Source organism: Hyperoodon ampullatus (assembly GCF_949752795.1).
Source record: "Hyperoodon ampullatus genome assembly, chromosome: 18".
In the NCBI taxonomy this organism is placed as follows: Eukaryota; Metazoa; Chordata; class Mammalia; order Artiodactyla; family Ziphiidae; genus Hyperoodon; species Hyperoodon ampullatus.
In genome coordinates, this window is record NC_136931.1 from 19,463,179 (window position 1) to 19,490,875 (window position 27,697).

At 53.4% G+C, this 27,697-nt stretch overlaps 2 protein-coding genes across 6 annotated transcripts in view; both read left to right on the forward strand.

The window, feature by feature from the left end:
• Window positions 1-2,828: 2,828 nt before the first annotated feature.
• On the forward strand, window positions 2,829-3,734 carry AGRP (agouti related neuropeptide; the record flags this gene model as incomplete). Of its 2 annotated transcripts, XM_079723248.1 has the most annotated exons (4): window positions 2,829-2,849; window positions 2,971-3,103; window positions 3,262-3,353; window positions 3,552-3,734. In XM_079723248.1, the coding sequence occupies 3 exons, from the start codon at window positions 2,974-2,976 to the stop codon at window positions 3,732-3,734; spliced, it is 405 nt and encodes a 134-aa protein (XP_079579374.1). The 2 variants fall into 2 exon arrangements, with proteins under 2 accessions (XP_079579374.1, XP_079579373.1); XM_079723247.1 differs by lacking the exon at window positions 2,829-2,849 and having other exon boundaries at window positions 2,974-3,109.
• Window positions 3,735-4,612: 878 nt separating this feature from the next.
• ATP6V0D1 (ATPase H+ transporting V0 subunit d1) overlaps window positions 4,613-27,697 on the forward strand; it is a gene marked incomplete at its 5' end in the record, with an annotated part of 38,088 nt that continues 15,003 nt past the window's right edge. For all 4 annotated transcript variants that reach the window (XM_079723344.1, XM_079723345.1, XM_079723346.1 and 1 more), the window contains one exon: window positions 4,613-4,742. In XM_079723344.1, the coding sequence (XP_079579470.1) occupies window positions 4,613-4,742 (130 nt within the window). The remainder of the gene's footprint in view (window positions 4,743-27,697) is intronic.

Here is a 27,697-nt window from a genome sequence, read left to right on the forward strand (position 1 = left end):
AAAGACTGATTATTGGCAAAGATTAATAAAATTTGATAAACCAATGGAAAATTAACTTTAAATACAGATTTACAATTTATAGATAGACATACAGATAGAGATACAGAGTTATAATAAGAAACCCATAGGCTGTGGTTTGGGCCAATTCAGTGGTGATGGGAGGGCGGCTGGGTGGGGTGGGAAGGGGCATAAACAAATGTTTTATTATGGAAAATTTCAAACATATACAAAAGTAGCAGTATTAGGATAACGAAGCCCATGTACCCACCACCCAGCTTCAACAATTACCAGCTCATGAAAAATTCTGTTTCATCTATATCACCTCCTGCTATCCCCCCTACTTCAGATTATTTTGAGGCAAATACCATACTTCATATAATTTTATCAGTAAATATATCATTTTTCTCTAAAAGAATCTTTTTAAAAAAATCATGACTACAATACCATTATCACAACTTAAAAAGTTAACAATTACTCCTTAATGTCATCAAATATCCAATGTTTATATTTCTTTGGTCATTCCACTACTTTTTTTCTTTTTGTTTTTTTGGCCACGATGCGCGGGATGCGGGATCTTAGTTCCCCAACCAGGGATCAGTGAACCCATGCCCCCTGCAGTGGAAGCACAGAGCCTTCCCTGGACCACCAGGGAAGTCGCACTGTTCCACTTTGATTGTTAGTTTTCTTTTTTGTTTGTTTGTTTTTTTGCGGTACGCGGGCCTCTCACTGTTGTGGCCTCTCCCGTTGTGGAGCACAGGCTCCGGACGCGCAGGCTCAGCGGCCATGGCTCACGGGCCCGGCCGCTCCGCGGCATATGGGATCTTCCCGGACCGGGGCACGAAGCTGTGTCCCCTGCATCGGCAGGCGGACTCTCAACCACTGCGCCACCAGGGAAGCCCTGATTGTTAGTTTTCCTGACTGTCTTCCCCACTGGATCCGATCAGGGACCTTGGCAGCCCCTGCTGTCCATGGATGGGGCCAATACACCTGTGTTCACACACCCAAGTGAAGACACTAAGGGCCTAGCTGGCAGGAGCACCCCCGTTCCAAGATGAAGAGCTGTTCTTAGCATGAGCACTGACCAGGCTCAGCCAGGTGCTCAGAGCCCCCGCCTCACCTCACCTGGGGCACCCTGCCAAAATACTCACACAGTCCCTGTTCCTTACCACCGTCTCTTCAGCCAGAACCTCCAAGGATGGGGCCAGGGCATAAAGATTTGGGGAAAATGTCTCAGGTACATTTGATGTATTAACCTTCCTGAGCTCCATGTGGTCCAACCAAGATGGGGGCACACCTGGGTGCCTGATACCTTCACCCTGCACCACTATAAGAAACCCCTGGGGTGGGCCACTGAGCCCAGCTATGGCTTCTGGGAAACAAAGGTTAATGTCAGTTGCCAGGGAGGCCTTGACACCAGGTCTGCTTTGTGACAGAGTCACCAAAACAGCCAGCACCGTTCTCGGGGGAGAAATGGGGACTGACCCTTTGTTGGATTATCCATGGACCACCTCCCCAGAGGGGCTTTCCCTCACTCCCCTGCTCCTCCCCTGGGCCATAGTAGGTGACCCTCTGAGCTCCTAGGACCGTTACCCTGGGCCAACCACAAGCGAGTCCAGTGCCAGCCTGATCCCAGAACAGACATCAACGCCCATCTGTGGAAGAAGACTGCCATAGGCTCACCCTCTGCAGAGCGCCCCTCTCCACACAACTCTCTCCCCAAGACCAATTGCTACGCTGACACCAGGCCAGAAGCTGCCAGATGATAACCTATGGTTTCCAACTGCTTTCTGGAAGGACTTCCTCAGGCCTCGCCCTGGTCAGGATAGCCCAAACAGCCTCTACATCCTCCTCCTGCTGTCTTGGGCCAGCTGTTTGTATATTGAGTCCTGGAAGCTGACTCAGCCTGCATCCCCTTCCCCAAGTGGCAAGTGTGTAATAAAGTGCCCTTGTGGGGGTGGTGGGCGGTGAGGGAAGGCTGGGGCAGGTGGGGTCCTGTGTGTCCTACCATCTCTATGAAAGGGCAGTCCTCACATCTGCCCCGTGCTGATGAGACCAGGCGTGGGCACAGGCCTGACAACGCGGGCGGAAAGGAGCAGCCATTAGCACTAATGAGGCAGGCGGCCTGAAAGCTTTTTATTTTGAAGCTCCTCGCCCACCCAGGGAACAGTCCGTTCGGTCACCTTGGCTTCCAGGAACCCCAGGCAGAAAAGGGTGCGGGGGCAGGAGCAGGGCTGGGGTCTTGGAGAAGCCTGGAGGAAGAAGGGGGCGGAGAGGTAGGGCCAGAGATGGAGGCAGAGGGCCTGCTTTTGGCTAAGTGGGCTTCTCCTCTCCCCTCTCTCCCCTCAAAAACCCAGGGTCTAGGTCTGCACCCCAACCCCACCCGACTCTGGTCACTGGCCCATCACCCCCTCCAATGCCCTTGACCCAAGTTCCTGGAAGCAAAGGGAACATGCCATGCGTAGGGTCTGAATGAGCATCTCCGGGGCCCCAAATTAAATTAAGTGTTCAGGGCCGCCTTCTTCGTTATTGCTAATGGCTCCAGCCTACCCATCCCCATTCCCCAGGTCCCTGTCCTGGGGAATGAATGTGGGGGCCCTGGGCACCCTATCTTGTTCCCAAACTTTGATTGGTTCCTGGAGACCTCACTCCAAATTGGAGATGGGTACCCCTCTTATAGAGCCCAGGTTCCAGTGAAAGAGGCCTGAACTGTGCCCCCACCCTCTGGGGGGGCCCCCTCATGCCCTGGCTGCAGGGAGCAGTCACGTGTGGGCCCTTCATTAGACCCTGCCATATAAACCGAGGGCATGGGGTGGCCAGGAACTCTTGGGGCAAGAATCCAGCAAGCAGAGGTAAGTCCTCAGGTTGGGCAGAGACTCCTACTCTCTAGGGGTCTTCTATCTGGGATAGGGCACCTAGAGGGTGTTGTAGGGATGAAGAGGGACTAAGCGGTGGGTCTTCCTGCTGAGCCAGGCCATGCTGACCGCAGTGCTGCTGAGTTGTGCCCTGCTGCTGGCAATGCCCGCCGGGCAGGGGGCCCAGATGGGCTTGGCTCCCCTGGAGGGCATCGGAAGGCCTGACCAAGCCTTGTTCCCAGAGCTCCAAGGTCAGTGTGGGCAGGGGTGGGGATGGGGGGGCCTGGACACTCTCTGGCCACGAACTGTTCTGCCTGGTATGAGCCCTCTTTCCCCCTTCCCAATCTCAGGCCTGGGAGGTGGGTGTCTTGTGCATGGGGGGTTTCTGTCCTCACATCGTCTGTCCCAGGCCTGGGCCTGCAGCCCCCGATGAAGAGGACAACGGCAGAACAGGCGGAAGAGGCTCTGCTGCAGGAGGCAGAGGCCAAGGCCTTGGCAGAGGTAACTGCTCAGGAAAAGGGCTGAGGCCACAATCTCTGGGTGGGGGGATCAGGCATCAACCTCTATCTCTACTTCGGTGACCCTCTCACTTGGGTGACACTGCAGACCATCCCTCCCCATGCTCCACTGACGTCCCGCCTTGAATGGGGCAGGTCCCTGAAGCTGCCGCTGAAGGCCCATGTTACCCAACCCCTGCAGGTGCTAGATTCGGAAGGACGCAAGCCGCGCTCCCCGCGTCGCTGCGTAAGGCTGCACGAGTCCTGTCTGGGACACCAGGTACCATGCTGCGACCCATGTGCCACGTGCTATTGCCGTTTCTTCAACGCCTTCTGCTACTGCCGCAAGCTGGGTACTGCCACGAACCCCTGCAGCCGCACCTAGTTGGCCGACGTCGGGGTCGGGGCTGGGGCAGGGGAGCGACAATAAAGGATGGGACCAACCCCAGGGTTGTGGCGTTATTTCAAACGTGACCGTCGGATGGGGGAGTTCATGGCAGGGGCGAAGATGTCTCCAAGCCAAGACACCACACACACATCCCTACCCCAGGGCCTGCGCTATCCCATCATGAGTTACTTACATGCATGCTCTTAGAGTGCCAGGCGCTGTTGGGAGAAGCAGAGGAGGGCCGCGCTCCTACCCTTGAGAATCTTACATAATAAATGCGGGGAAGGGAGGGCGCAATGCAGCATAGGAGCTGTAGCTCCCAGCAGGCTAACAAACATTAGGCTCCAGGGCCTGCTTGCGTTAACTCGACGCGTGACTCGCAGCGAAGCCTTCCCCTCACCGGACCTCAGTTCCTCTCAGGGGAAGGCTGACTCAACCACAGTCTGGAATATTTCCAAGCATAAGAAGCGCCGCCCACTCCCATCTTTACTCCTCTGGCCGCCACAGCACCACGTGCACCAGACTCGGGAAATCTAGAGTGAAGGCCCAATCGAATCCCCGCGGCCACGGGCGCCACCACACGGTCGGCCTTGGACACTCCAAGCCGCTCCCGCCTGAGAGCAGGGGGCCCTCCTCCCCTCAGCGCGCAGGCGCTAGTGGGCGGTCCTCAGCCCACACCTGCGCAGCCGTTCCGCGAGAAACCATCCGGAAGCCGGGAGCCGCTCAGAGCCCCGCCCCGTTGTGGTCACGTGGGCCGCTTGCGCGTCACCTGATGCGCTTGACAGCCCGCTGCGGGCGCCGCGTCAGCTGATCTTGGAGTTGTGCTGCGTGCCGGCAGGTCTGGGTCCTGCGGTCCAGCCGCCCCCGCCGCAGCCATGTCGTTCTTCCCGGAGCTTTACTTCAACGTGGACAATGGCTACTTGGAGGGACTGGTGCGCGGCCTGAAGGCCGGGGTGCTCAGCCAGGCGGACTACCTCAACCTGGTGCAGTGCGAGACGCTCGAGGGTGAGCCGCGGGGCCGGGCCGCGGGGCCTCGAAAGGCCGGCAGGGAGGCCGGCGCGGGCCTGAAGGTTCTGAGGTCTGGGAGCGGAAGCTGGGGGTCCTCGAAGGGCCTGAGAGGTCGGGGAACAGGATCCCGGCCTGAGAGGCCTGCTGGAAATCCGGGGGCTAATGGCGAGTGCGCCGGAAGGGAATATACCTCCATTTGCGGCTCCGTGTGGGCCCAAACGCAAACAAGGCTTTAAGAACCGCAGTGGTTCGCCTCTGCTGGGGCCACTTCTTCCCCGTTCTGCCCGCCATGTAGTTTGGAAGAGAGGGTCTCTCGGGAGTGGTTAGCTGGTGTGAGATGTGCTCATACAAGCCTCTTTACCCTGACGTAGCCAGAGAGCTGTCTCGTGGCAAAGCTTAGGGAAGCTAAGCGGAAAAGTCCCCGGCTTTCCCTCCCAGCACATATACCAAGGGCTTTGGGCTAATTGTGTCTTCACGTTGGCCTGCGGAGTGAGCCTTTCTGGGGAATTGCTGAGCCAGCTTAGCGAGAGTTTCCTCCCATCGCCGATCCACTGGCTGAGCGGCCTTCTGAAGGCACTGTTTGGGAGACCCCTGAAAGTCGGGAGGTTCATACACCTGTATTTGACAATAATTCCCACCCGCTCCATGAGGGTGCCTGTTCAGACAGGGTTTCCTAGCACAAGAATGGTGAGAAGCTGAGTTCCACTTTTTCTCAGGACACGCAGCTCCAAAGTGGAATTGACTCTGTGAGACACAGCATCAGATTTACTGAATTAGAGACTTCCCTGATTCCAGTCTTCTCTTCCTCCTCCCCCTACCCACCCCGCCCCCCAGGTGGTAGTGAAGGGCATAGTGGCTGGGCTGTGAGTTCCTATCCCTGACCTCCAGGTGATAGCCTTGAACAGAGGTACTGCTAGCCTCCTGGTTGGTAGCTGGAGGGGGAAGATGGCCAGATGATTCACCTTCTGGAGAAAATTTTCTCATCATAAACTTACTGAGGTTAAAAGTGAGCTCAGTTAAAAAAACAGTTATGTACCTTGCAGATTGGACCCGCAATGTGAAAATAAATACCTTTAAGTTTTAAAACTTAACTGCAGTTCAAATACAGTTGTGGACATTATGGTTTTAACATAAATGTGCAAGAAAAGTCTTTCACCTCCCTTATGAGAGTGGAGGTGAGGAACGAGAGGAGAACACTTTAGGGTGCTGGGGTGTAGGAACTTGCCAGCAACCTCATTGTCCTCACTGTGGCAAACAGAGGAGAAACAGAGGGAGACTGCACAGGGCAGGGCTTGGCACAGTGGTATTTAATGGGACTTTTGTGGACTGATTGGGACTGGAGGAAGATCTTTATTTGCATAAATCTGAATGCGGACACCATTGATTACCAACTGGCATTTGATAAACTTGTTTCTCTTCTAGGCTTTCCTCACTCCTGCTGCCCTCCTACCCCACCCCTGTAGAGCTTCTGGGGGGCACGGGGTTCCCATTTTCCCAGCAGACCCTCCATCATCCCCCATAAACATGTTAAGCCATTCTTCCTACAGCACTGCTCACACATGGTCCCCTTATGGATCACCATCCAGCCTTTTAGTGTGACATTCAGGGATTCCCTCGCTCTTTCACACATGTTCCTTTCCCTCATGCAAGCCATCCCCCAGCTTTTGGTGCACATTGTGTGATGGGCTTTGAACTTTCAAATCTGACTTTGAACCCCAGCCGCACCAATTACTGAATCACCTTAGACAAGTTATTTAACACCTCTGGGTCTTGGGTTCTTCATCTGACACATTAACAGCACCTATCTCACAAGGTTGAGAGATGTCAACAAGTTATTATGTGTAAAACACTTAACTCAGCACCAAGCACAGAATAAGTGCTAGGTAAATGTTATCTTGTTTCAGTATTATTTGCACTAGCCATTTTCTCTACTTCCTTCTTACTCCCGTGAAACCCAGTGATTCCCACCCTTTAAGGCCCAGACGCAGTACCATCCCATCTTAGAACCCCTCTGTAGACATGCTAGGCTAGAATGTTGTCCCCCTCCATCCAGTTGGAGCTCTTATGTTTGTTTGTGCTGCTTTCCTAGAAGTCTGTCAACACAGAGTTTGAGATTCTTGGGACTCTAGGCTGGAGATGCTCAGGACTTTCAGGGGCTGGAGATAACCAGAGGCAGGAAGGATTGACCAGAAACTCCACTTGTCCTCTACAGAAAGGCCTTCTCTGCTCCTGAAGGTCAGCCCAGAGGCCTGACCTCCAGCCCTTTGTTTCTGGGTGTTTTTGTCTCCTTATCTCCAGGGAAAAGGGAAAGAGAGAGACGAGAGGGGAGGGAGGTGGGAAGGAGAGACCGAGGAAGCCTGTGGTCCCTATGAAATCTGTAGGTGTGTCCTGAGATGATGAGGTTTCCAAAGAACATGTTTTAGAAGTGGAACAGTTTCCAGAAGGCTCAGGACATTGGGTGGAGGGTGTTTATTTGTTCTGCAAGGTACAGGAAGTACATATAGACCCTCTACCACACCCTAGCCTTCCTTCTTGGCTTCTACTCCATCAGGGCATCTGCTACTGACCTCTTTTGCTAGAACTCAGCCTCTTGGGACCGCTGAAGTCCATGTATCCTCCACTGTCCCATCTTGCTTGATTGTCTCTTCTCAGAGGTAGGAGAAGGTCCTACCCCTTGGTGAACTGAGGGGACAGAGCTAGGTGGTCACAAAAGCTCTTTTCAGCTCTGAGTGTTTCTGGATGTGTTGAGTACCTTCTAGAAGTTGGGTCCTGTGCTAGGGACTTGTGGGGAAGAGGAGGTGGGTCAGAGATACACAAAGAGAAACCATACAGGATTACTTTGAATGTTTCCAATCATTCCACATATACTTGTAAAGCACCTCTTTTATGCCAGGCACAGCAGTAGGGTCTGAGGTACGTTGTTGAATGATGTTCCCCTTGACCCTCATAGTCTGGGGGTGGAGGTCAGTGGGGCCAGAAGACATTAAGAGATCAGTGTAGCACAGCGGTTACAAATGTGGGCTTACTACTGCACGGCTCTGTGGCCATGTAACTGCTCTGTCCTGAGTTTCATCATCTGTAAAATGGAAATAATAAATAAAATGATACGTATCTTTACTGATGGGGTGGTTGTGAAAGCTCAACAAGATAATCCCTGTAAAACACTTAGCATGAACTTGGCACATGGTAAGTACTGAGTCAGTGTGCTAGCTGCAGTTATTGTTATTTTAAAGCAAAGGAAATATATAATTGCATATTAAGGGTGTTACCTGTGAAAGGGACAGTGGAGAAATGATAGAGAAGCAGAGGGGAACTTTCTGTAGAGAGTGTGGCTGTTTCAGGCCCTGCTGAGGAAGGATATTCGAGCTGAGGTGTGGACAGTGAGGAGCCAGCTGTGCAGAGAGCTAAGCCAGGGATGGGGTGGGGTGGGTGGGGGGCATTTCGGGCAGAGCGACCAGCATGCCAAGGAGAAGTAGTTGGGCCAATCAGAGGGACCAAAAGGAGTCCTGGGTGGTAGGGTGCGGGGGACAAGAGCACAAATCTGCTCGGAACCCAGACCCTTGGCTTAAAAACATGAGGCTGAGCCCAGGAGAGGAAGCCCCTGGCTCTTCAGCACTGGGTGTGGAGGCAGAGAGAGTGGTGGCAGGGGGGCACCACTTTCCACAGAGGCCTGCTGAATTTGAGGTGGTCGGATGTGACTAAGTGAATGTATTTCAGGTCATGAGGAACATATATCGTGCTAATTCAATGTTCAAGTCTCCATTTGCTCATTCAAAAAATGCTTTCTGAAGGCCTACTGTGTGCCAGCTTCTGTGCCTCATAAGAGGAGAGCCAGGCAGGTATTTCAGGTATTACCATAGTTCTGAGCTTGAACCCTTAGCTTTGACCTTGGCTTCAGCCTAAAAGCATTGCTATTAATTTGTCTGACTGGCTGCTGGGAATACAACAGGTATGAGTGAGACTCTGGCCCTGCCCTGCAGAATTTCCCCTTTCCTCTTTAAAACTATTTATTATGGAAATCATTAAACATATACAAATTAGAGGGACTAGTATAACGAACCTATAAGTAATAATCACCTAATTACAACAATGATCAACTTTTGTTGTTATCAATCTTGTTTCTGTAATAGCTGCATTTATCCTCCCACTCTCAAATTATTTTGAAGTAAATCCCAGACAGCATATCATTTCAGCTGTAAATATTTTGGTATTTCTAAAAAAGATCATGATTTTTTTTTTTAACAACCACAATCCGATTAGTCCTCCTTTAAAAGAAACAATAGTTTTTGATGTCATCAAATATCTATTTCGTGTTTAGATTTGTCTGATTGTCTCAAATGATATTTTAATACAATTTGTTTCAAGCGGGGTCCAATCTTGATCCATATATTTCAATTGATTGATGCTGTCAGAAGTCTTTTAGTATATAGGTTTTCTGTCTCACTTTTCCTTTTATTTACTGAAGAAGCTGGGTCATTTAATTTATAGATTTTCCTTCCATCTCAACTTTGCTGATTGTATCCCTCCTGTATAGTTTAACGTGTTCCTCTGTCCCTTGTTTTTCCTGTAAATTGATAGTTAGATCTAAAGACCTAATTAGATTCTGGTTCCATTTTTTTTAAAGAATATTTAATAGATGGCATTTGTGCTTCTACTGAGAGTTGTTTCTCTTTAGTTGTTTCCCTTTTTATGACATAGGAACCATTGACATTTATTGCCTAGAACCATTATTTCATTAGGGGTTGCAAAATGGTGATATTTTAATTTTATGTTGCCTTTTGCAATTGCTAGCTTGGATACTTCTATACCTGGAAATTGTCAGTAATCAACTACTTGGTTACCCTGAAATACAGTCTGTATAGGAGAGGCAGGATAAATGCTTAATTCTTTCCCGTATTTACTAGCTTCCAAAATAATGAGTTGGTTTTCCAACATCCTCCAAAGATGACTAATGAGGTTTGTTTGTTCTTTTTGTTTGTTTAGTATCAAAACACACTTATGGATTTTAATATATTTGTTGTGCTTCAGTCTTTTAACTTTATTGGTGCTCTAATTGTTCTTTGGCCAGTGGGAGCTTATACAATAGGCTGCCTGTTGTATACGTTTTTTGACATAACCCTGTAGCCTTCCTTACTACTGAGATGACAGTACATTCTAATGTTACCTTGTACATTTGTTGGCCCAGACCTAGAGTCATCGTTTCTCTTAGGGGACCTGATTCTTTTTATAGGAAAATGATATTTAGAGACCAAAATCTGGGTCCAGGGGTTTCTCACTGTTGATGAGTTGGTCATTATTTCTAGGATTTTTCTATGAATTAGCTCCCTTCTTACTTAGAAACTTGGAAAATACAGAGAAGCCTATGGCTTGCTGGATTATGCAGCTGTAACTCAGCTGATGGGTACCAGATGCCAGTTCCTAATTTGGAATGGGGGCTCCCCCTGACACTTGGACCATTCAGTACATATCCTTCCTGTTGTAAAGAAATATGCTTAGCATTCAGAAGGAGGAACCCTGTGATCTTCTCAACTTCCATGTGAGTTAGGTGGTCCCGAGTGATTGTTCTCCTCAGCCAGTGAGTTAGATGCTCAGGGAGTATGGTTGAAGAGCTCACATGTGTGATATGCTGGTTGTCTTTCAGAACACTGTATCCCTTTCTGTTCTGAATCACTTGTCTTTTGTTCATTGCAACATTTCCTTCTGCATTTCAACATTATTTCACAAGACACAGTCTCATATAGGAAGAGGAAAGTGAGACTCCAGGCTGGCCTTGGCCAAATCACCAGTCACATCAAACTGCAGATGCAAACATAGATGGTGTCTCCAGGTGTGGCACTAATTAGTTACTAGTGGCACAGTTAGTTATTCAGCACTAACTGTAGTGTGGCCAGGAATGTGGCTGGAAAGAGATCAGCTTTGAAGGATTGCAAAAACCACAGGAAGGGCTTTGTCCTGAATGCAGGGGATGGGAGGTAAAACTACTGGACTTGTACTTCAGAATGTACCTGCAGTTTGAAAAGTGTTTTGGGGGTCGGGGCCACACTGAAGGTGGGAAGAACAGTCTGCAGAGTCTTATAAGTAATCCAGGGCAGAGAAGATGATGGCAGCCTGTCTTCAGGCATTGGTAGGGAGCATTGTGGGGGGGAATTATAGGAAGAGGAGTCGATAGGATTTGAAGGTTGGATAAGGAGGCTGAGGAAGAAGGAAGAGTCGAGGCTGAGGAAGAAGGAAGAGTCAAGGCTGATGTCTCCTCTCTGGCTTAGGCAACTGTGTAGGTGGCAAGTGAAATGATAGTGGACTGTGGAAGGAACAGTTTGGAGAAAGAGTGAGAAGATGGGATTGAGGGATCTGTGAGCCATCTGAGTGAAGATGTAGAGACTATTTTTGCTGCTCAGGTGTGAGGTCTGAGCTTGGGGAATCAGGGTAGAAGTGTGGCCACTGACCCCAAGAGAGAGCATAGAATCAGAAGAGTAGAGGCCCTAGATGAGACCCTCCCCCCAATAGGGCTTCTGTTAAGCAAGGATAGGGCAAAAGATGGTCCTGCCAGAAGGACCAAAGGCATCCCCTGAGAGGTTGGTAGCCCAAGAGAGAAAAAGAAGGGGGTGGTGACTGACAGACATGACCAAGAGGTTGAAATAAAGTCAGACAGCTCTCCATTTGGTTTTGCCCTTCAGAGGTCATTGGTGACCTTAATGAGAACAGAGGAGAGCAGGGCTAGAAGCTGACGGCAGTGCATGGAGTGGATGGGCGGAGACAACATACAGACCGAGCAGAGCTCACCAATGAACTCAACTCACTGATGAATCCCTGCTCAGCCTGTCACTGGCTTTGTGACCCTGGGCAAGTGGTTTATCCTCAGCTGCACGATGAGAGTATTTTTTTTAATTAATTAATTAATTAATTTATGGCTGCATCGGGTCTTCATTGCTGCGTGCGGGCTTTCTCTAGTTGCAGCGAGCGGGGGCTACTCTTCATTGAGGTGTGCGGGCTTCTCACTGTGGGGGCTTCTCTTGTTGCGGAGCATGGGCTCTAGACGCACAGGCTTCAGTAGTTGTGGCTCTCGGGCTCTAGAGTGCAGGCTCAGTAGTTGTGGCGCGAGGGCTTTGTTGCTCCGCGGCATGTGGGATCCTCCCGGACCAGGGCTCGAACCTGTGTCCCCTGCATTGGTAGGCGGATTCTCAACCACTACGCCACCAGGGAAACCCACAATGAGAGTATTAATAGGATCACTCTGAAATGTTAGTGACGTGTAAGCACAGGGCCTGGAGCCGAGAGAGCAGTCAGGGAAGCCAGCTGCTCCCACTGTGGTCATTCCTTCCTGTCACTCCTGGGAGGCAGGCACCATGCTGGGCCTCGAGTGGGTAATGAAAACATGTCACATAGGCCTTGCTTGGGGGCAGGTGTGCCTAATGGACAGACTGGTGGACATCAAAACAGCATTGAATGTCCAGTAGGCACGGGGTGCACTTTGGGGCAGTGGGAGCATGTGAGGAGTAGCAGTTAAAGGGCACAGGGCTTCTTTTTGGGGTAATGAAAATGTTCTAAAATTGTGGTGATGGTTGCACAACTCTGAATATACTAAAAACCATTGAATTGTACATTTTAAATGGGAAAATTGTATGATACATGAATTATATCCCAGTGAAGTTGTCACACACAAAAAATTAGCCAGGTCAAGGAGGGGGGAAGAAGGAATGGCATTAGCAGTCTCAGAAACATGAAACTGCATAGAATATCAGGAGAACTTTGGGAACTGGGAAGAGAGAGTAGAGCATGTGTCGGGTGTGCAGGCCTGAGGGTGGATAGGCGCGTTGGGCTGGTTCATCGAAGGCCTTGGGTGCCTTGGAAAGATGCATAGCTTAGGAGGGCTGAGAGTTGTGTTTAAAAAAAGAGAGAGAAGGCTTCCCTGGTGGCGCAGTGGTTGAGAGTCCGCCTGCCGATGCAGGGGACACGGGTTCGTGCCCCTGTCCGGGAAGATCCCACATGCCACGGAGCGGCTGGGCCCGTGAGCCATGGCCGCTGAGCCTGCGTGTCCGGAGCCTGTGCTCCACAACGGGAGAGGCCACAACAGTGAGAGGCCCGTGTACCGCAAAAAAAAAAAAAAAGAGAGAGAGAGAGAGAGATTCTTCAGTTAGGTCAAGATCTGTGTGTGGGAAATGTCTTGCTTAAGAGTTTATGTTCTTGCCTGGAAACACTTTGTTCCATTTTGTTTGTCAGAGGAGAATATATTGATTTGGTGAAACTGCGTGACCACGGCTTAGACAGCAAGACAAGCTTAGCTTGGTCCAGAATTCGTCAGAGTCAGATGTGATCCAGAGGAAGAGAGAACAGGGTTCTGACAATCCAGTGACCACAAACACGAGAGAGGAGCTCGGGAGGCGTTGGGGGAAGGGTGTACACATGGAGAGGGTTTGCACTTGGACCAAAGGGAACAACTACATTGAGTCTCTGAGCTGTGAGAGCCTGGGCCCACACACACTTCACGTTTTCCCCTCAGTGTTTGATGGCCCATGTTGTCCCGACTGCCCCGGGCAGTGGCATTGCTGTGTGAAGAGACATCTCCCCCCTAGCCCCAGCACCCAATGATTGATGAGCTGGCATGTATTGCTGGTGGTGACTTGACTGTTCCTCTCCAGCTGGCTGCTGCTGCAAGAGGATGAGGCCCTAGAGCAGGGGTGGAGGCGAGGGGTAGGCAGGAGGGAGGTCTTGCTGCCATGAGCCAGCTTGGATTTGATCTGTCAGTAGGTGAAGGAGGGGGGAATTGTGAAGGGGACGAGCGTTGGTGGTGTGAAGTGAAACTTGATGTGGGGCTCAGGAGGTTGGGTTTAGGAGGAGCCAGGCTAGAAGCAGGTGCTATTCCAGCTCTCCGGGTGAGAGAACGGGGCTCAACTGGGGCAGGAGTGGCACGTGGGCAGAAGAGGGACTGGGTCAGAGACCAGCTTAGGGCATGAGACTGATAAGATTGGGCCAGTCTGCCTTAGGTATGGTGGTGAGAAGGGTTAGAAGTTAGTTAGAAGTCAAATGTCTGGGTGGGTGCTGGAACTGCTTCTGAGATGGGGACCACCGGAGGAGAAGGTTTGGGGCACGGACAGGGTGGTGGAGGAGGAGGTGTTCTGTCTCAGAAGTGCTGAGTCAGAGTGTCTGAGGGAGGTGGCTGTGTGGATCTGGAGCTCAGGGGAAGTAGCACTAAAGATACCAATCTGGAAGTCATCAGCACACTGGCGGCCGGCAGCTCAGCCCGCGCCCGGCCGTCTGTTGGCTTGCAACCAGGGCAAGCCTCCCTTGGAAGCCTGGTCCTGCCCACAAGTCCTGCCAGGAGGCTGGAGAGCAGCCTTAATGGCGGGCCAAGTGGACATAAGCGTGGCCTGAGGAGGATACCTGGCGTGGAGCCTAATTTGGCGAGCAGAGCAGGGAGAGCCACAGCCAGGGATTCCCCTCCAGATCCCTGCCATGCCTCCTGCATGACTGGGCATGGTGGTTTCTTTTCTTTTTTTCTTTTTTGGTCTCCTTTTTAACTAAACATAACTTGAAAAAAAATTCCAAAAATAGTGTTGGTGGAAGGGTGACTTGGTGTAGATCCTTGGGGGACAAGTTTTCACTGCCTTGTTTAAACATTGCATGTATATGTGCTGTGTGGCCCTATATACCCAGTTACAGGATCGTATCCCCTAAATTAGCACAGGATGGCGCATACGGAGGTGTTCACACCAGCCCTGTTGGTAACTGCAACCTGTTAGAACCAGCGGAGTAGCCGTTGACAGGCTTTGGTTAAATAAATCATGATCTGTGCTTACAGTGGAATACTATTCCAGTGCTCAAAAGTGTGATGTTCCATGAAGACTGATTTAGAAATATCTTGCTAGGTGAGAAATTGCAAAGTGTTGCGTGTAATATAGTCCCATTTTAGTAGAATGCCAGGTAATGTGCACATGGAAACGTGTTTGGAAGCATAGACAAGTCTAGAGTGGCAGCCTCTGCAGAGAGGGATTGGAAAGGCTGGGAGGGGGAATATGTCAGTTTTAAATTTTATGTACCTTCCATTGTTCAAATGTGTCGTAGTGAACAAATGTTTTGTAATTTAAAACATCCGCTAAAGATATGTAAAATAAAGGAAATTTGAACATACAGGCGAGCAAAGAGAAACTACTTACACACATCCGCCATCCAAGCCAAGACCCGTGCTGGTGACCCTGGGGTGTTCTTCCAGATTTTCGTTCACAGCATCGTAGGGCTGGTCTGAGCCTTAGGGAGCCCCCATCAAGCCCCTTCTCTTTACACCAGAAGACTCAGTGTCCAGGGGATGCATGAGGGCCAGGGCCAGATACTTCATGTCACTCAGACTAGAGCCCCAAAGCCCCTGTCCACGTGCAGCTCACCTCTCACCTGCCTATTTTTCTCTCTTTCCCTTGTCGCCTCTTCCCCAACGCTACTTCTTGCTTTCCCTTCACTGATTACATCTTGCACTAGTATATACTTTAGCCTGGTTTTATCTGGGAAGCTGTTTATGGTCAAGATAGTCCACACAGGAATTGATAACCCCCGTTTCATAAGCCCTGCCCCAGAGTTCATGTCAGAACTTGCTCTGGTGGGTATTAACACACTTGTCCTTGGATTTACTCCCTGATTTCTTGGGCCTGGTTTCTGAGGTGGAGCCAGTGTCTGAACCTGTGCTTAGGACCTTTTGAGGTGACCTCAGCACGGGCAAATGTCAGCCGTCCGGGACCCTTGAAGATGAGGCTTTCTGGGTGACCAGGGTTTCTGGATGGAAGAGAGCGAAAGATCCAAATTTTGAACATTTTGCATAAACCCATTCTGTAATGTATTAGTCTCACTTTCTTGCTTTCACAGTGGCACACACTAAACATAGCAGACTTTCTCCTGAATTAGGGCTGTTAGACTTGAAACAAGATGACACCAAACCACTGTCCCTGAGGGCCCAGGTCTGCCTCCAGTAGTTTGTCCCTGGCCCCCTGTGGTCAGAGCGCCTGCTACAGCACCCTAGAACCTTTTCTTACTTGTAGCTGTTCTTGTGCTTTGGGTTCAGCTGTTAGATGCACTCCAGCTTGTTGGAAGGGTCAGCGTTAAGAATGAACAGGTATGAGGACATGATGTAATGGTCTCTCTTTTAAATCACCTCTGCCTGCTCAGAGTCAGGACCCTAGGGCCTCTCTGGGTCATCAGGACCTTTCTTGTGTGTGAGACCAGGCATCAGGCAGACTGTGGCTCCCTTTCTGGCCAACTGTGTGACACTATGCATGTGATTTAATGCCTTGAAGCTAGTTTGCCCACCTGTAAAATGAAACAGAAATCACTTGCAGGTTGTTAGGACTGAACAGCACATGCCTAGCCGAGTGAATGCTCAATAGATATTTGTACGATTGGATGAGCGGCAGATCTTTATTGGTACTGGCAGGGGGCTAGAATGTGGGGTATGGGAGAGGGGCAGCTGAGGCCCCCGTCCTGGAGGGGTGCACCGTGTTGTAGATTGTCCTGTTTCTGGGTTATTAAGCACATTTTTTTTGATACAGTATTAAACATTAGAGACAGGGGTAGAGAGCTGGATAAAGAGATTTGGAGATTTGGGAGCGTCTGGCCGAATTGGAGGACAAGGGTGTAGAGAGCTGAGGATGACCAGGCTTCCTCTGTAACCTCTTCAGTTTTGCCCCTCAGAAGGCCCCTTGCTTCACAGATGCAAGACAGACCAGTCCCTCATGATCAGACTCATGCTCGCCTTGTCTCCATTCTGGCTTTCCCGATTCACGTCCACCTCAGTCCTATTCTTGTTCTTTGTGACACATTTCTCCATGGCTCTGCAGGTGCCTGCAGCCTATTCCCTCAGGGATCAACGGCTGGGGGAGATGTGGACCAGGAGTCTGAGGCTGTTATTAAATCGCGCTGAGCCAGAGCAGAGCCTCTGGCTGTTGGCAGTGTCATCCTCCCTTTGGCCACAAGGTGGTGGAACAGGACCATTCCGCTGCCTGAGAGCCAGGGAAGGGGGTGTGGCCGGACCCACTAGTGCATCTCCTCTGCTTCTCTGTGCAGCACCTGCCTTTAGCCGCTGTCCCTTGGGACTCTGCCCCGGGCCCTACTTCCCTCATCCAAGCCCCAGTTGGCTTTCCCGGATTAAGTAGGGCTCGTGGCTCAGTGTCTCCTGTCTGTCCATCTCTTCCCACCCTCACCTCCCTGTGCCCCAGCTTTCCTGGGTTAGGAAGGGGAAGGCCAGGGAGAATTCCCCGATGCTGTCCACCTTGTGCCCAGTGTAGACTGCTCCAGCCTTGACCACCAAGCTGTCCTTGTTTACTTCCACCTGGGTCATGCTGGCAGTCCTCAGAGTCGGAGCGGCAGCTTCAGCACAGTGTGCTAGCTATGAACCAAGGGTCTTGGGAGCTCCAAGTAGGAGCTTGAGGCTGCCCAGGAGTCAGGGCCACGCTTCCTAGGCTCCCAGAAGCACCATCCTTCCCCAGGTGGCCTCCACTTTGGTCCTGCTACTCTGTTCCCTCCAGGAGACGGAAAATTCATCCTCAGGACAGACTTCTCTCCTCCAGCCTTCTTCAGCACTTTGGGGGACACGTAAGGGTGCCTGTGGCACATACAGTTACATGTGTGTAGGGTGACTCTGGAAGAGGCCCAAATCAGGCACCCCAGACTCTCTAGAGTATAGGTTCATACAGTCATGTTATCAGGTAATTGACAACTCTCCACCCTGCACCCCAATTTGAAGGGGTCTTTCCATTGGCCTCCCTGGCTTCTGCCTCATCCAACACCGACTCCTTAGTTGATTAAAAAAAAATAAAAAAACAAAAAACTATCCTGTGTGGGAATATTGGCCTTCCTCTTCTTTTAGAGGCAGGAAAATCAAGGCCCTGAAGGGCCATTTAGTAGGCTGGGCCTGACACCTGCTCTGCCCATCTGCACCCAGCACCCTGCAGCTCAAGGGGCTGGGGTGGGGCTGCCCCCGTGTGTGTGGGTAGTCCTGAGGGGTGGCAGGCGGACCTGCGGCGGGGAAAGGGATGTGTGGAGGAACAGCCCTGACTGGGTGCCGGGCACTGCTTTCCTGGCCAACTCTGGCCTGGCCCTGGGCCAGACCTTGTCCCCCCTTGGCCACTCAGGCAATGATTTTCAGGCTTTGACCTCAGCTGAGGCTTCGTGTTTGGCTGGCGGATGGGGCTTTCCCCTCCAGGGAGTCATCTGTGGTGTCTTTGCTGCTGCAACTCAGCTTTTCCTGCTTGCCACACTGCTCCACAGCCCCGGGCCTCCCCGGCACCTGCTGTGAGCTCTGCCAGGGCTGCTTCCTGGATACCCAGGCCTCTGGCCTTACCCTGAGCCCCTGCGTGGCCCTCAGGGGCTGGGGTCGCACAGAGTCAGAGAGATCCAGGCCTGATCAGGGTAGAGAGTGTCAGAGTTGGCCAGGCCCCTGGAAGTAACCTTATCCAACCCTCTTATTTTACCTGGGAAATTGGGTCCAGGTGAGGCCCAAGGCCTTGCTTATGGTCTCTTGACACCCGTCTTGCTCCTCCTGTCCAGTCACTTTGCATTTTTTGATTCTTTCCTTCATTTGTTCACTGAAGGCTGCCTGGACTATGCCTCTTTGTGCCCGGCCCCCAACTCGGGAAGGAGTGGTCAGGTGAAAGAGACCCTGATTCTGGGGCCCTTGCCATTCCCCCAGGGCTTGCCACATGGTATCTAGCATGGGAATTGAGGGTTGGGAGTCGAGGAATACAGGTGAGCTGCGACCCATGACCTGGTACACAGGGCCCAAGGATGCCAGTCATGGATCGTAGCTCACCCATTTCCCCCACCTTCGACACTTTAAACTCCAAGCGAGATGCCGTGTGGCAAGGCCTGGGGAAAGTGGAGTGCTATGAGATTCCCGGAGTAGGCGACCACCTCTCTCCCAGGGCCGGCCTGAGTGCTGAGCAGACTCAGTCTCGTGTGTTACTGCCTCCCCTGCGTGTTTCCTGTCAGCCCCTTGAGCAGGGCGGGGGAGGGGGTCAGGGGTCCTGGACAGGACCGGCTTGGATGCTACTGTTCCTGCCACTTCCTGCCTGGCCCAGGCCTCTTGGGTCTGCTGGGCATGAGTATGGAATGGGTCAACTCTGCTCCTGGCCCGGGTTGCTTGGTCTTGTTTCTGTGAGCTGCAGGGAAGGAGGCTTCGTGCTGAGAACAGCATGGCTCGCAGCCCCAAATGAGGCCTGATCCTGAGAGCCCATCCATAGGGCCTAGGTCTGAGCATAATGAGTATTTCCATAGCTTGGACTCTAGGTACCGTGGAGCCGGCATGATGCTCCAGCCAGGATCCAGCCTGACCTGGCTTAATTTCACAGGAACAGCAGCCCCTGGGACCCTAAAACTGCTTTCCCCTAGTTGAAGTGAGCTCCATCTTTTCTTAGGGTCCTTCCTCCAAAGGACTATGCATGTAGGACAGAAGCCAAGCATCAAGGGCAGAGAGGATTGCTCAGGCGGTGTGGGCCAGTGGACCCAGGAGCCAGACATGGGCATGAGCCAGCTTTTGAGAAGCTCCCTGCCACAGCTGGCCTTTCCTGGGCTGCCTGGCACCTGGCCACGCAGGGCCACTTTACCTCTTCTCGGTCAGCACCCAGGCAAACATACATCTTTGGGAAAGTGAAAAGAAGCTCTTCGCTCGCAGCCCCAGATCCACTGCAACGTGCATGCACTGTAACTGTGGTGGTAAGCCTGGAGAAGAAAGAGCTTGTTCAGGGTCAAAGTACAGGGCAGCAGCAGAGGTGTGGGCCCTGCCTCCCAGGGCGAGGCTGGCTCGCTCGATTCTCAGCCTGGGCTGTGGAGGGCAACAAGGGAAGCTGCCCTGCAAGCCCCGTGTCTCCTGGGACACGCCAGTTCCGTGGAGCCCTGGGTGCAGCAGGAACTGGCTCTGCCCCTCCCTTTGGCACGTGGGACTGTCACCTGCCTGGCACCCTCCTGACTGTCGGATGGGTTGACTTCCTCATGGGCCGTGAGTGATGCTTTCGTTCTCCCAGCTGCAGGGACGAGGTGTTCCTGAGGGTAATTACATGTGCTTCTGTCACCACCTGCCACCTGTCTCGGAGCAAGGAGAAGGGTGGTGAACCTTGCTGCCACCTAGACAGCAGACATCCTGCCGCCTCCTAGACAAGGGGAGTGACACTCCCGCTAATCAAGTCTCTGATTCTGATATGCTGGTGGGTGGTGTCACCGACCCTGGTGTCATCCGGGCCACTTCTACAAATCAGCCCCATCCCCCTTCTGCAAATGCCGCACGTCACCGAAAGGCCTCCAGTATGAAACAAAATGGCAGCCTAGGGACCTAGGAAGGAGAACTCACTGTCCTTTTCCTGCAGGATCTCTGCCTCATGCCAACTGAAACCCAGTAACTTGCATGTGGCCGTGCCAGCAGTAACCTCCAGGTTCTTCCCGAGACTGCTGGCCCGCCAGCCCGGGGGCTTCCCATGGAGCAGCGGCTGCCCTTGGCTGCACCAGCTCCCGCCTGCTCCCGAGGGCAGCAGGGCAGTAGCTCACCATGTGGTGGGTGGTGCAGAGTTGGGTCCTAGCCTCTGTCCGGGTCCTTGGGGTCGGGCTGCCCAAAGCTCTGTATGATCCTGCTCATAGATGAGGTGAGACATGGGCGTAGGGACAGGAGTCCCAGATTTTGAGCCCACTTTGTTCGTCCTTCCCCAGGAGATAGCAGAGTGTGGCCTGTGCGTGTGCGTGCCCGTGCTGCACAAGGGCCCCTGGGGTGAGGACACACCAGAGCCCTGGGGAAGGGTCGGGACTATGGGAAGGAAGGGCAGGGGCACACTGGAGCGCTTAGTGGGACAGTCTGAGCAACAGACTGGAGTCAGAACACAGACCACCTGACTGGGACTGAGCCTCTCCATTGGGGAGCTCTGGGTGTGCCGTGCCATGCTCAGTTTTCTCTGTATAACACTGTCTCTGTTCAGTGTCTACCCTCGGAGTCTGGCACTGCAGGGCCTTTCACCAGGTGACTGGCCAGGAGCCTGGGTCCAGAGATTCCACCTGCTGCTCAGGGCCAAGCTGTGGGACAAGATGTGAACTCAGGTCACTGTGGTCCCAAAGCCCAGGGTCTCTCTCCCTTGTCCCACTAAACCACCTAAGGAGCTATGTCCTGAAACCAGTGACCTGGCAAAATGGGGCTTCAGAGAGGGGCTGTGGCTGTGCATGGACCTTGTCCTGGGCTAGCAAGAGGCCATGGACACGTCAGTTTGGGGTGGGGGCAATGCCAAGGCTCTGGATGGGGAATGCCAGGCGACACCTGAGGGAGGGGAGGAAGAGCTGGTATTTGATAGGAAGAGTTGAAACCCAGGACTAGTCAGTTACATGAGGTCTACAGCGAGCCTGTGATGGGCCCTGGTAGAGGCCTGGGGATGAGGAGGATGCTTAGTCTGTGCTGCAGCCCCCAGGTAAACCCAGGGTTAATGGTTTCCATGCTGTGGCTCCCACGCTGGGAGTTCCAGATGTGGCGCTCTGACCCTGCAGAGCCAGCCAGCCAGTGCACACATCTGCTTTGGAGCTGATACGAAGAAAAGAGGTCTCCCCCACCCCCAGAGCCTGGGGAGGAGATTCAAACAAAGTCCATTTGCTGAGGGGGGGTGGTTATGGCTCCATTGGGCCACCAGCCTGGCCGTCTGTCCACATCTGTCCATTTGTCTGAGTTTTCCCTGCTTTGAGCCCCTGGAAGTTGCAGCATTAGAGAGCCCTTAGGGCAGAACGAGCACTGGAGGTAGAGCCCAGGTCTAGTCCCTTCAAAGCAGTCCCTTCACCTGGGCCCAGCAAAGTGGTCGAACAGGCTCCAGGGCTCCACCACCCTCGCAGGGAGTGGCAGGATGGGCACGCTAGGCTCTAGGGAGCATATTTGCACATCTGGTTTCACTCAGCGGGCCTCAATTCCTGAAAACCCCTGAGCTCCCCAGGAGAGCATCGTTGAGTGACCTCTGGAAAAGCAGAAGTGAAGTCTGGGAACACACTGTCCTCTCACACTGTGCCGTGGCCAGCTGGCCAGCAAGGCCCCTCCGTGGGCCATGAGGCCATGGGTGAGTCGAAAGCAGGGGGCCGCCCCGCCTAGTGTACTGTGCCAGGGCTGCCTCTGTGCCTGCTGGGCCCCTGAGGCAGCGTGAGACCAACCCCTGGCCTGGGCCAAGACCCTCCCTCCCTGCCTCCGTGGGGCCTTTGCTGCAGAGGCTTGGGGACTGGAGACGCCGTGTGGTGCCTGCCCCTGGGAGCCCTGGTGGGGCTGAAAGATCACTTTCAGGGCTGGCAGGATCTGGGAAAGGTTTCAGGAAGTGGATGGGAGGCAGGGCTGCCCAGCTGCCACCTCTCAAGGTCTGGCTGGAGCTGGCTGCCAAGCCCACACTTGGTCCCTCAGAGAGCAGAGAGTGTTGCACAGGCTAGGGGTCCTCATGCCCTCCTGCTAATCAGGGACGAGAGTGGTAATCAGAGGTGCTAGCTGGGGCCTGGGCTCTGCTGATGAGGGGTCCTGGCCCAGAAGACCTGGGTTGGGGGTTGGCAGGCAGTGGAGGGACAGATGGCAGCTATGGGGCCTCCTTGAGTCTGGCATGGCCCTGGGAGGAACAGTCATGCCAGGTGGGTGTTGGGCTACAACCTGCCCAGGCGCCTTCAAAGAGCTCAGCTGGATCCTGCTGGAGTAGGGCGATGGTCTTTGACACAGGCAGCCCCAAGGTGGACCGGGGTGCCCTGTGGAGGAGGGAGGGCAGGGCTCTCACTTGCCAGGCGGGGGTGTGCCCTCCCAAACCAGCCTCTCTGGCTGGGCCTGAGGAAGCAGCCCTGTTTCCTGGACTTCAAGGGCTTCTCTCGCGGGCACCCTGTGGACTTGCCTGGAGCACTTGCTTGGGCCAGAGATCACAGGCAGGTCGCCCTAGCCGGAGAATAGCACCGGTAGAGCAGAGAGGCAAGGGCTAAGGCTGAGGCTGTGCTAGGGCTGAGGGTGTGGGGCCTCACAGGCTTGGAGGAGGAGGCCAGGCTCTGGGGCCACGGGGGCTGCTGGGTAAAGGTGACAGCGACACGTTGGAGTTGGAAAACAACACTCTGGTGATGGTATGGAGAGTGGACTTGGGAGCTGGGAGCCAAGATGTGGGGCAGGAGACCAGCAAAAGGGCACCGTGGCGGTGAGGAGGCCTGAGCGGCCCCGGGAAGTGAAGGTGGGGGGAACAGAACATTGGGACAGGCAACACTGGGAAGCAGAGGAGGTCTGGGAGGGTCCTGGGTGGGGTTGAGGGGCCCTGAGGAGCTGGCCCAGGGCCCTCAGGGGAGGCTGCAGGCCACGGGAAACTTCAGCTGAAACTGAAACTGAGCCCTCTGTGGAGGGCTTTAGGTTGTACTGCAGAGAACTTCCTGACAGCAGCAGCATCTTCTTGGACGTGAGAACTCAGCCTCTGAGGAAGTCTTTTGCTGTGAGAGATCCCAGGCTGGCCAGACATTCCTGATGCCGGGCCATGGATGGGAGGATTTGGGGTAGACAGCTGGGCTTGTGGGTAGACCAGAGCAGTCCCCCACGTCTGTGCTAACCAGAACACTGCTCACACCTCAGCCTAGGCACGTCTGGGGCTCTCGGGGGCTGTCACCGAGGCTTTCAGGCTTCCCAGCTCAGGGCACAGAGCAGAATTAGCCCCTGCCTTCCCAGAGCCCCTGGCGTCCTTGTCTGCCCTCGGGGGCTGGGCCAGGGCTGGGTGGCCGAGTCTCCCACAAAGCTCTCAACAAGTTCCAGGCCTCTTCTCCTATGCTCTGATCCCACCCCCAGTCACACCTCCTCCACGTCCCTCGGAGAGAGCAGGAAGCTGGAGGGGAGGGGGCTGGTTTCTAATGGGCCTGTCCCAGCCCTGAGAACTGTGTAAAGGGCTTGGGGTTGCCAGCCACTGGGCCTGGCCGCCAGGTTTCTTGAACAGAGTCAGAGCTGGTTCAGAAGCCCTGTGTGGTCTGAGCCAAAGGATCGGCTAGCCTGCCTGCCTCCAAGTTGCCTTCTTGGCTAGTGGGCTGTCCCCTCACCCTGGGTCACAGGGAGAAGTGGGTCTTGGCCAGGGGAAGTGGTCTGGAATGGCCCTCTGGTGTCGTCACTGGGGGCTTTTAAAAATGAGTTTCCTGGTAAGGAAAACTCAGGCCTCGGGCAGGATTCTCGGTAGAATCTCCCGGGTTTGCTCTGATTTGACAAACACTAGCAGAAACCACCCGGTCGTCTGTGTTCCAGCAGCCAAGTCCCCAGATGCAGCGTCAGCAGAACGCAGTAGCCAAGACACAGGGATGTTTGCTTCAAGGCCCATGCTAAGCCCCAGGGGTGGGGGGCATGCAAAGGAGAGTCCACCCATCAGCTTTGCCCCTCTTATTCACACGTACTAGCTTCTGAAGGAATGGCTGGCATCACAAGTGATGCCAGAGGGGTTATCCGTGAATCATGACAGTCTAGGGCCCCTGTCAGGTGGGCAGTGAGTGTCCAGGTTGCCTCTGAGGCTGTGGAGGGGCCTGCTGTGGCCCCTCTTACCTCTCTGCCACCTGCCAGCTCTTCTGGAACTAAAGTCTGCCTGGGCAGCTGCGTCCATATCTGAAAGGCCCATCCCGGGCCAAGGGCCATGGGAGAATGGTCAAAAATGTAAGGAATGGGGGAGCAGAGGAGACCAGAGTTGGGGATGGAGAGAATCCACCAGGTCTGATCTATATCCCCAGCCTCTCTAGGCTTGACTGTGGGACTCGACATGTTTCATATTTCCTCTGATTTCCCTTTTTTGAGTCTGTGAAATGGGCATGGCTGGCGGGTCCAGCACATAGGTTGCTCCTGGCGTGGCGTTAAGTATACAGCAGGGCCCATCTGTTTCCAGTTAGAGTTGGTCTTGGTTCCCGCCTTGTGTTGGGGTGCTGCCTCCCACCTCATCAGTGCCAGGTGTCGAATGGAGTTGGTGGGGGCTGGAGAGGAGAGAGGGTGCTTGGCGGTGGGGGACTTGGGGAGCGAGCCTGCCCAGGGAGGGCAGCGCCGTGGAGTAGGTGAGGCTGGGGCACAGAGGTTTCACGCGGCTGGAGAGCTCGGGCGGCTGTAGTGGAGGTGTAGCACTGCACTTGGGGAAGCCTTCCGGCAGCAAGTGCACAGATGCCAGGCGAGGGGGCGTCAGGAGGCCTGGCCCCTGGATGCTTTGGAGGATAGGAATCGGGGCCGGGCTGGGGTCCAGGGCCCAAACTCACTGTCCCAGAGAATAGTGGGACCACTGGCATGAGGGGCCCTGCCAAGAGGACTGGGTTTTGCCCTGCTGTTTGCCCTGTGCATCTGGTCTGGCTTCCAAGCCCTGGTTGTGGCCTGTCACCGCCTGAGAAGGGCTCTTTGCTGGCTGCAGTGGCTGGCTGGATAAATGGACAGGTTTGAGCTGGCAGCTGCTGCGCCAGACCGTCTGACCTAGAACACCACATCCTGGCCTGGGCTTCCAGCTGCTGTCCGCACTGTGGCTTCCCCTAGTGAGGATTGGAGCACCTACTTTGCCCGGGCCATAACTCCCTGCCCACTAGGTTTTTCAAGTATCACAATGTTTACTGATAGATAAAAGATGTAAAAGCAGGGCATATGACATATGACTTGATAAATTAAGTAGAGTTAATTTCAGTATGAAAATAAGAGATACCAATTCATATTCTCACCATTTGTTTCATACCCACAAAAACCACTTCAAGGGCATTAACGATCTCTCAAAACTTACCAGTTTTGTGCAAGTAAACCATGTTTCTTTTTTTTTTAAAATAGATTTATTTATTTTATTTATTTTTTATTTTTGGCTGCATTGGGTCTTTGTTGCTGCGCGTGGGCTTTCTCTAGTTGCGGTGCACGGGCTTCTCATTGCAGCGGCTTCTCTTGTTGCGGAGCACGGGCTCTAGGCGCGTGGGCTTCAGTAGTTGTGGCTCATGGGCTTAGTTGCTCCCCAGCATGTGGGATCTTCCCTGACCAGGGCTCGAATCCGTGTCCCCTGCACTGGCAGGTGGATTCTTAACCACTGCGCCACCAAGGAAGTCCCCCATGTTTCTTTAAAAAAACAAAACAAAATACTTGTGCACCTATCCAGAGTCAGGAATATTAAAAGCTAGCTTGTAAAACCCATCACTAGAGGTGGAAATACAGGCTTATGCTAATACAGCAAAATCCCTCAATTAGAGTTAAGAATTTTTCTGTAACAACCAAATGGCTAATCAAATACTGCAACAACTCGAGCATTACTGAGCAAAGCACCTTCTTACCCCATGCCTTATTCTAGGTGTAGGTGGGCCTTGGCCACACTGGTGAGGAGGGGGAAGAATGGACCCAGGGCAGGGCTCACAGCAGACGGCCAGGGGTGAGGATGGAGGAGTGTGCACACCTCCTGGGCAAAATGGCAGCGGGGTCCACAGGGCAGAGCAGGGGGCTGGTGGCTTCTCCCTGCCCCACCTTGCCCTCAGTTCTGTCCCCCTTTTGGGTGGCCACCGGAAAAAAGGTGTGAATGGTAGAGCAATGGCAAAGACAGCGGATGATGAAGGCCTCCTGCAGGCTTCACGAGGTTCAAGTCCACTCTGAGTGCCCAGGAGCCACAGAGGACAGGAGTGCTGACTGCCACCCGGGTGCAGGTAGAAAGTGGCCACTCCGATGGCACGCACCCCTCCCTTCCTCCCTCCCTCCACACCTCCCTCCCATATACTCTTCCATCTCTTCTTTGGCACACCTGACTCTGGGCTGGGAGCACTCTCCTCCTGATGGGGTACAGGAGGAGGGGCACCACAGGGTTCCCCTAAGTCTGTAGAGTGATGATGTGCCCCACCCGCCCTTCCTCTCTAAGCAGCCCGGTACAGCATGGCCCTCCAGGTCCACAGACACACGGGGAGGCCTTAAGCCGGGGCAAGGCGGGCGGCGCTTGTGGAAATGTTCACAGGTGTCGCCCGTCCTGCCATCCTCTGGGCAACCTTCCAGGGCACAGAAAGCACGCATTCCTCAGTCAGCAGAAGCCAGCCTCCGCTGTTGGGCCCTAATCCACACTCGCATGCACATGCACACGTGGGTCCCTCCTCAGCCACTGTCCTTGGTACTGCCATCACTACCACAGTGTCCCCCATTTCAAAGCCCAGTAGCAAACCTTCCTGCTGTCTTCACCAGCCCTCTTCCCAGTCTTCCATTTAGTCCACGGTTACTTACTGAACATGAAAATGCACCAGAACATACTGTGTTCTAGGCTCTAGCATACTGCAGTGACCCAGAGTCCCTGCTCTCGTGGTTTATGTGCCCCGTGCCGGGTGGGATGCGACGTGTTACAAAGAAAAATGGCACAAATGAAGGGACACAGTGGTGGGGCTATAGGAGAAGCCTCTGAAGATGGGCATTTGAGGAGAGCTCATCACTTTCCAAGCAAGGGGACAGGGAAAGGCCCTGAGGTGAGGATGTGCAGATGAGTGATGGGGTCTGCCTGGTGTTTTAAGATCGCTCTGGCTGCTGGGTGGAGAAGAGACTGGGGGATGGGATGCACGGGCAACAGCTGTGAGACAGGTTGTTGCCACGATTCCCCTGGGACTCAACCTGTCCTGCCTCCCCAGGGCCCTTCTGCTCTGTCCTCTCCTCCCTTTTCCCTCACCCCTGCTCTGAAGAGCTCAGGAGAGCCCGTGGGCTTGGCTTGCCTGCCTCCAGCCACTCCTCGGGCAAGGCCAGTCTTTCTCCCCAGGCTCATCTCCGCCTCACACCGCTCATTTGCCCTTTAGGCCACTCCTCACTCATGCCATCCTGCTAGCTGCTTCCTTTGCATTTTCCTGTCCCTGCGTTTTGCCTGGCCCAGCCTGGAGTGTCCTCTCAGTCCTATCTTGGTGCCCTCTCCACTTTACCCTTGGCCTGGGGCATGTCCTTCATTTCATATGCATTGTTTCTGCCTGGGGGTACGTTGGCTTGCTCCTTTAACCCTGAGGCTCTGGAGGGTAGGGCCCATGTCTTATTCTGCTTT